General features: G+C 54.6%; 2 protein-coding genes across 2 annotated transcripts; both read right to left on the bottom strand.

Moving 5' to 3' along the window:
• Positions 1-285: 285 nt before the first annotated feature.
• S100A6 (S100 calcium binding protein A6) lies at positions 286-1,948 on the bottom strand. The gene is made up of 3 exons (XM_003259312.3): positions 1,636-1,948; positions 901-1,059; positions 286-517 (listed from the first exon to the last, which is right to left on the bottom strand). The coding sequence occupies exons 2-3, from the start codon at positions 1,036-1,038 to the stop codon at positions 383-385; spliced, it is 273 nt and encodes a 90-aa protein (XP_003259360.1). The 5' UTR covers positions 1,039-1,059; positions 1,636-1,948; the 3' UTR covers positions 286-382.
• An 888-nt stretch (positions 1,949-2,836) lies between these two features.
• On the bottom strand, positions 2,837-7,450 carry S100A5 (S100 calcium binding protein A5). Its single transcript, XM_003259318.1, has 4 exons — positions 7,271-7,450; positions 7,071-7,157; positions 5,731-5,882; positions 2,837-3,126 (listed from the first exon to the last, which is right to left on the bottom strand). Exons 3-4 carry the CDS (start codon positions 5,866-5,868, stop codon positions 2,986-2,988), a joined length of 279 nt encoding a protein of 92 aa, XP_003259366.1. The 5' UTR covers positions 5,869-5,882; positions 7,071-7,157; positions 7,271-7,450; the 3' UTR covers positions 2,837-2,985.
• Between the last annotated feature and the right edge of the window lie 470 nt (positions 7,451-7,920).

The raw sequence follows: 7,920 nt of genomic DNA, 5'->3' as shown, positions 1-7,920 counted from the left end.
CACATCCCGGCCCAGGGACCATTTCCATCTCCAAGCTCATCCCAGGACTCTCTCTACTGGAAACCACTTGAGCCTTTCCTTAGGATGGTGTTGCCAAGAGGGGCATCTCTCCTCATTCACATGAAGGCACCTTATGTGCTAGAGGCAGCCTCGTCAGAGTGGGTCCTCTGGCCTGGTGAGTCAATGAGTCATTTTCAGAGGTTGACCGTGAGCAAATCTTCCGATGGCTGCTGCCCCACTAAGCTAAGGAGGAACAGAAATCATTCGGAAGCCAGGACGCAAGGGTAAATTTGACCAAAAAAAATTTATTGTACAATTACCCACCACTGGATTTGACTCAGAGAGGACCCCCAGAGGGTGTCTCCATTTTCCCTATTTATTTTCAGCCCTTGAGGGCTTCATTGTAGATCAAAGCCAAGGCCCCCAGGAAGGTGACATACTCCTGGAAGTTCACCTCCTGGTCCTTGTTCCGGTCCAAGTCTTCCATCAGCCTTGCAATTTCAGCATCCTGCAGCTTCTAATGTGTTAGAATGCGAAATCCAGACTCAGTGGTGATGGCAACCCTGGATTCTTCCCCTTCCCCCTCCCAGGCAACCCTCTCTGCAAGTGGCTCTGTGCTCCCTCATCACCAAGGACCCACGTCCACCTTGGGTTTCACTTTGGCATTACTTCTTCTCAGCTACTCCTCCGTTACTGGTCCTCATTTGGAGAGATGGATATCAGGCTGGGAGCATCCCCTACCCACTGGGAGAGTGGGTCTACAGCTTAGTAAGACACGTGGACCAGGGCCTCAGAATGTGAGTAAATGTGAGTCAGATGCACCTGGCACCTCTCTCTCCCCTAATCCTGCTTCCAAAGGACAAGGGTGGGAAAAGGGGTCCTGGGGTGGAGGCCACTCACCGAGCCAATGGTGAGCTCCTTCTGGATCAGCTCCTTCAGCTCCTTCTTGCTCAGGGTGTGCTTGTCACCCTCCCTGCCGGAGTACTTGTGGAAGATGGCCACAAGGAGGCCAATGGCCTGATCCAGGGGGCATGCCATGGCTGAGGGCTGGGCTTGGAGCTGGCAGCAGAGGGCCTGGTCAGTGCCATGGGAGCAAGGACTTCTCACCCACACACCCCAATAATGCTGCCTGCAGTAGCCCCGACTCCTCTGGAACCACCCAGTCTCAGGCCACACACAGTGGCATCAGGAGACAGCCCAGGGCTTGAAGGGGAAGGAGAGAGCAGACTAGGGCCAAGGCAAGAGAGGTGGCTGAAGGATTCTAAGAAGCATATAGGAACAGTAGCTGAGAACTGTCCTTCAGGGGATCCAGAAGTTGGGGAGTATGGCTGGGCAGGGGAGGGGAATGGAGGCTGCAAAAGCAGCTTAAGCACAGCCTCACAAGGCCACACATGGTGGCAATGACACACCCAGGGCACTCCCTTCCGCACCCCAAAAGAGCACACCCCATTGGGATCCCTTAGCCCAAGGCCTGCCTGGCACAGCACTGCTGCTCCTGACTATCCCTCTAGCGGGGGAGCGCCACAGACGGCTCCAGTCTGAATCCGGCGGCCAGACTGGGCAGGGGATGGCTGGACCCCCAGCGTGAGGGCGGCTAGCTCTGGAAAGTACCCAGGGCTCCTGGAGAGAACTCACCGGTAGGGAGGCGGCCAAGTGCGACGCGAGCGGTCGAGGGGATGGGCTGTGTCGCAGTCCGGCTGGCCTTATAGCGGTCGGTGCCCGGGAGGCCGGCTCGGCCAAGCCCACCCCACCCGCCCAAGTCCCGCCCGCGCCCCACCCTGCGCCATGGCTTACACAACGCACATTCGCGGTTTACCCCTTCGACTTTCCACGCCTCCTGCCCGGGGCTGTTCCGGGTTAGGACGGGATGGGGGAGCCCAGCAGAGCCCACTGCACGCCTGATGACAACGAGTCTCCCCTCATCTGCGCAGCTGAGTTTGCTCAGTTTGCTCTTCGTGACTCGTAACTCGGCAGGGGGAGCAGGAGGAGGACGGCGGCGGTCACCCCTGCTTCCTCTGCCAGACCGTGAATGTGACCCTGGAGCCAGCGCAGCGTCAATGTGGGCAAGGAGGGCACCTCACAGGATGCCGGTGTCCCACAGAGGATACTCAGGGTCACCCCAGAGGAGATAGGGGGAGTAGCCAGTGGTCTAAACGATGTCTACGGCACCCATCCCCCACCAGCAACAAGTTCCTACCGACACCTCCACGCCTTCCCCTCACTGCCCCAAATTCCATTCACTACAGCACCTTTCGTGTTAATGTGAATGCACGTGGGAGCCCAGCCCTGTAAGCACCGTTCGTTATTTACGGGGGAGTGAAGGCCTTTTCAGACCCTACCCTGAGAAAAGATTTTGAGGGAGAAGGCAGGGGGAGAAGAAAGCATTGTCCCCCATAGATGATGAGAGAGGTGCTATTGAAGGAGAAATGGAGAAGAGGGAGGGGGCTGGTGTGGAGGCCAGACATGCCCTTCCTACAGGTGCTGCCAAGGTGGCCTCCAGTGACCTATGGACAAGTCAGGCCTGCCTGCCTATCACTGCCCTCAGGAGCCACTCCCAACCCCTCCCAGTGTCCTCCTCTCAAAGCAACTTTCCCTCTTAGCTTCCTCTGCATCCTTGCAGAGTTCCCGCCTGGCCTGACTTCCCCATTTTCCAGGCAGGCAAAACTAAGCCATGACAAAACCAATGACATCCACACCAAAGAAGGAGAGGAATGCAGTGGGAGCCCAGGACCCTCACTCCCAGAGGCAGAGGCTGTCTCAACCCACTCAAGGAGAGACCCCTCCTGTGCTCCCCTCTCCCCAGGCCAAGGTAGACAAGACAGCTTCAAAACCAGACTCCCAGCACCTGCGATGGAAACTTTATTTCCTCCCATGGAAAGGTCCATCTGGGAGGGAGAGGAGGGCAGGGGGCCAAAGAGGGTCCGTGAGAGGAGCAGCTGAAGTCAGCAGCAAGGGGTGGAGGGTGAGGGTGGAGGGCAGCCCCGGTCACTTGTTGTGCTCTAGAAAGAAGTCGTTGTAGGCCATGCACAGCGTGGTCAGGAACACCGAGTACTCCTTGAAGTCGATCTCCTGGTCGCTGTTCCTGTCCAGGCTCTTCATCAAGTCATCGATGCTGCTCTCCTTCATCTTCTTTGCAGACCCAGGTGGAGGGACAGCTCAGACCCCGCTCCCAGCCCTGCCCTCGCACCACTGCATGGTGTCATCCCCACCCCGAAACTTCAGGGTGAGCCCCAGAAGAGTCAGCGACACTGTCGGCATCTCGACCCCCAGAGTCTGCCCACTGCCCACACCTAGGGAAGGGCCTGGCACGAGGTAGGGGGTCAGGGACCTGACTCCAGAATGGGAATAAATGATAGCAGGAATGCTAGCCTAGCCTGCCTTCCCTGCAATACGGTCCCCCAGCCAAAGAAAAAATCATCTAGGTTTTATACCAACACCTGATAAAAACAGCTTGCTGGGTCAGGCATGGTGGCTCACACCTGTAATCCTAGCACTTTGGGAGGCCGAGGTGGGTGGATCACCTGACATCAGGAGTTCGAGACCAGCCTGACCAACATGGTAAAACCCTGTCTCTACTGAAAATATGAAATTAGCCAGGCATGGTGGTGCATCCCTGTAATCCCAGCTATTTGGAAGGCTGAGGCAGGAGAATCGCTTGAACTTGAGAGGCGGAGGTTGCAGTGAGCAAGATCAGGCCATTGCACTCCAGCCTGGGCAACAAGAATGAAACTGCTTCTCAAAAAAAGAAAAAAGAAAAAAAAAAGGAAAAACACCTTGCTGATTATGTGGCATTGAGCGTTATCCAAAGTCTCTGAGTGACTCTCTCCCCATTCTAAGGACTATGTAAGAATGAGCCCGGACAAAACGTCTCTCAATGAGAGCAGTGCACTGGGGCTGTGAAGCCACAGCATCCCTCCCCTGCTAGGAGAGCTGTGCAAGAGGCCTGCCTGGAGCCCGGTTGTGCACTCCTGTTTGGTCCCCTGATGTCTCAGCCTGGCTCCACTAGGACGATGGAGTCAGGGTCCTTTGGGTGGAACAGGAAGAAAATATAGACAAGCAGATCCTGATGTCACCTCATCATTGCCGTCAGCTACAGGTTTTCACAGGAGACACTGGGACTCGCAAAGGCGGAAACTGTTTGTCTGTGACGTGATCCTAGTCCCCAGCCTGGGCTCCTGTTATTGCCAGGCCCTCCCCTGGGCGTCTCTCCCTCTGTAATTAACCCCTGCTGGACCTGTGGCCCTTCCCTCTGCCCTCATTAACTCCAGGATGCAGGCAGCCTGGGGACGCCCATACCTGCTTCAGTCCCCTGCCCATGTGGCACACTGTGGACCTTCTTTCTGGGAGGGCCTACCAGGGCTCAAGGTGTGATAGATGGAGAGGCATCCAGGATAAATTTTAAAGGAAACAGGGAGGATGACTCACAGGCCTGGCCCAGAACTCCAGCTCAGCCTCCCACTAGCGAGATGTCCTTAGGCAAGTTATTTGATATATTTGAGCATTGATTTTTTTTAACTGTAAGAATAATAAGACTAGGCACAGTGGCTCATGCCTATAATTTCAGGATTTTGGGAGGCCGAGGCGATAGAATCATTTGAGGCCAGGAGTTCAAGAACAGCCTGGGTAAAATAGTGAGATCCCATCGCTACAAAAAATCTTAAAAACTGTCTAAGCGTAGTGGCACTCGCTTGTAGTCCTAGCTTCTCAGGAGGCTGAGGTAAGAGGATCACTTGAGCCTGAAAGTTCAAGGCTACAGTGAGCCGTGATCTCACCACTGCACTCTAACCTGAGTGAGAGAGTGAGACTCTGTCTCAAAAATATTTATCCTTGGCCAGGCACAGTGGCTCATGCCTGTAATCCCAACACTTTGGGAGTCCGAGGCAGATGGATCACGAGGTCAGGTGTTCAAGACCAGCCTGACCAACATGGTGAAACCCCATCTCTACTAAAAATACAAAAATTAGCTGGGGGTGATGGCGCGTGCCTGTAATCCCAGCCACTCAAGAGGCTGAGGCAGGAGAATCGCTTGAACCTGAGAGGTGGAGGTTGCAGTGAGCCAAGATCATGCCACTGCACTCCAGCCTGGGTGACAGAGCGAAATTCTCTCTCAAAAACAAACAAACAAAAAAAAAAAAAATATATATATATATATATATATATTTATTTATCCTCAGGGATATTGTATTATAATAACCTCATGGGCCTTCCCCTCTGTCAGTCACCTCCCTCCCACCACCTCCATCTGGTTTACAAGTTAACGTTTGTTACAAGTTACCCTATGTTTACAAGTTAACCTTTCAGTTTGAGTGCCAGCACCATTGGAGAGCCCTGGCCATGCTGTGCACACAGAGAAGAATCAGGCAGAGTCTCTACCCTTGAGTTGCACACAGCTGGACCTGGACACCCTGCATCTCTTCACCACCCACGACCCCAGCACAGGTTCTGCCACTGCTGCAAGAGCCTGGCCCCACCATCGAAGGCTCCTCAATCTCCTTCTCTAAACCCTCCAGACTCAGTTCTTCCTCCTTCTCAGTGAGACCCTGACCCATCCTCCTTCACAGAGGGCTAGAGTTTTGCTGGCCCAAAATCCCCACCATCTTCCTTTGTCTCTGTCCATAGCCCTTGGCCACCCTGCCCCTGGCTCAGGCTGGAGGATCCTGAGGGTAGGTATGTGTCCCCCAGAGGGAGTACTCAGACTTTGAGGTGGAGGATGAGGGAACAATCACCTACCTCCCCAAGACACAGCTCTTTCTTGATCAGCTCCTTGAGTTCCTTCCTACTCAGGGTCAGTTTGCTACCCTCTCTCCCAGAATATTTGTGAAACGTGGTCACCATAGTGGTCAGGGCCTTCTCCAGAGGGGTCTCCATCACAGTGTGCAGCTCTGTAGAGGGAGAGGGGAAGATCCCATTCCTCAGGAAGTCACCACCAGCAGCACTAGCCTACCTCTGAGGCCCCTCCCTCAAAGAACAAGAGACTGGAACCCAGGATGAGACTGAAATCTACTGAAAAGAGGACCCATCTGTATCAATACAGGTTACAATGAGACCCACAGTAAACTCTGGAGCAGCTGGTACAAGGAGAACAGCAAGCCCCCAAAGGAGACCACAGACTGTCCTGCTTGGGAGTTGTTGAAAAGGAGGCCTGAGGCAGAAAGGTGACAAGATGACCTCCTCAAAAGGCCTGGTGGCAGATGGTGGAGCAGATCAAGGGTCACGATTTTCTCTCTGCCCCTTCCAGCTTAGGAACTGGTTTTCCACAGGCAGTTCCCACCTTAGTCACCAGCCTTTCCCCCAGTGCCTGAATCACCTGCTATCGAGGAGTGCCCCATTATTAAAGTGGGGGACAGGGCAAAGAGAGAGTCCGGGCTGAGAGGGGGCTGGGCTGGAACTGGGCGATGAGGTCTCAAAAAGGAGCAGCAGGGAGGTGGCTGAGCTGGCCCAGCTGGTCTCCAGACTCTGGCCTAGAGCAGTGCACACACAGATGGGCCAGCGGGCAGGGAGGGCAGGGGGCCTGTTGAAATCTCCAGGATCATTCCAAAACCTGGATCCGGAGGCTACGCTTGAATAAGGGCCTGGATTCCAATAGCACAGCCACCCCCAGCCAAGGGAAGAGACAGATGGAGCTCAAGTGACTCAGACTCAAAAACCACTTCCCCCTCAGGGAGGAAGGAGGCAACACCCACAGAACTTGAGGGCTGCAGGTTAAATCTGTGGAGAGTCCTCACCTCCAGCCCAAAGCCCTCCCTGCCATTCTTGAACCAGACCCATCATTCCTCTCCCACCACCCAAAACCTCAGCCTCTCCCACCTCAAGGAGAATCAGCTGGGACCACAGTTGAAGGTATGGGCCTCTGTGCACCTGCAGGAGCATCCTGGCTAGTCCGGACCCCCACCTCCACCCCAGAGCCATTCCTCAAGAAATTCCAAAGGCTCTGCCCTCTCCTCCCTGAGCGCATGCCCGCTTGTGGGTCCAGGCCTCCTTGGTGGAGGTCACCACCACTTGTCACTCTCACCATCCAGCGTGACCCACCAGATATCAGATGAACAGAGACATAGGAAGGACGGAGTTACCACCGTGGGAGTGAGCCCAGAGAATCCAAGCAGCAGACACAGCCTCCCTGTCACTGCCTTCTGCCTTTATTTCCCTGCTTTCTGTCCCTAGGAAACCAGGGGAGAGAAAGGGCCCATGGGAAGTGGTTGGGGACTTGAGGATGCCCAAGTCAGAGCCTCCCGGGATGGAGCTGGGGAGAAACCCCTTCTGCCAATCTCACCTTCCTTGTTTACAAACAAGGGCTGGGGACACACTGAGTTCCCATAGCACACACATCCCCAATCCCAGAAACTTTATTCTTCTGACCAAAAATCAGAACTCAAAATCTGAAATTTGATGGAACAATAAGCCGAAGAAGGGAAACCAGGCTGTCCTGGAAAGAAAACCTCGGAAGTGTGGGCCAAACACAGGGCACCATCTCCCAGTGTCCTAGGAAGCTCTCCACATCGGGACCCTCCCACCCATCCTGCCACCCACTCCAGGAGCAGAGAAGACAGCCCTTGAGATGGGGATCAGTGGAGGAAGATATTTTCTGCGAAGGGTATGGTCAAGGTCACGAGCTAATATGGACCCAGAGGTTTTTAAAGGGCTTTTAAATTAACGATTTCTACTAGGCCTCACTGCTCTTCACGGGAAAGGCTCGTCAGAGACTCTTGGCATGGAGGACTGAGAATCAGGAATAGGAAAGGTGCCCAGCGAAGGGCTAAGGCCCAGCACTGGGGTAGAGGTTGTGGATTGGGGAGGGGGGTTCAGGCTCAGGCTGCAGTCAAGGAGGGAGTAGGGGCCAGGGAGAGTTGCCTGTATCCCGGGAGACACTCAGACATTGCTCTACCGCAGTAGAACAACATAATTCTACCACCAGTCCAAGAA

The sequence above is a fragment of the Nomascus leucogenys genome, chromosome 12 (assembly GCF_006542625.1).
Source record: "Nomascus leucogenys isolate Asia chromosome 12, Asia_NLE_v1, whole genome shotgun sequence".
NCBI lineage: Eukaryota > Metazoa > Chordata > Mammalia > Primates > Hylobatidae > Nomascus > Nomascus leucogenys.
Note: the sequence above shows the minus strand (reverse complement) of the source record. Positions and strands in the feature narration are given on the sequence as shown.

What these genes read in the sequence shown, in the direction of transcription:
- S100A6 (XM_003259312.3), bottom strand. Translation starts at nt 1,038, where the DNA reads ATGGCATGCCCCCTGGATCAGGCCATTGGCCTCCTTGTGGCCATCTTC. An exon ending in AGGAGCTCACCATTGGCTCG is followed by an intron (nt 518 to 900) that starts GTGAGTGGCCTC and finishes CTAACACATTAG; the next exon opens with AAGCTGCAGGATGCTGAAAT.
- S100A5 (XM_003259318.1), bottom strand. Translation starts at nt 5,868, where the DNA reads ATGGAGACCCCTCTGGAGAAGGCCCTGACCACTATGGTGACCACGTTT. An exon ending in AAGAGCTGTGTCTTGGGGAG is followed by an intron (nt 3,127 to 5,730) that starts GTAGGTGATTGT and finishes TCTGCAAAGAAG; the next exon opens with ATGAAGGAGAGCAGCATCGA.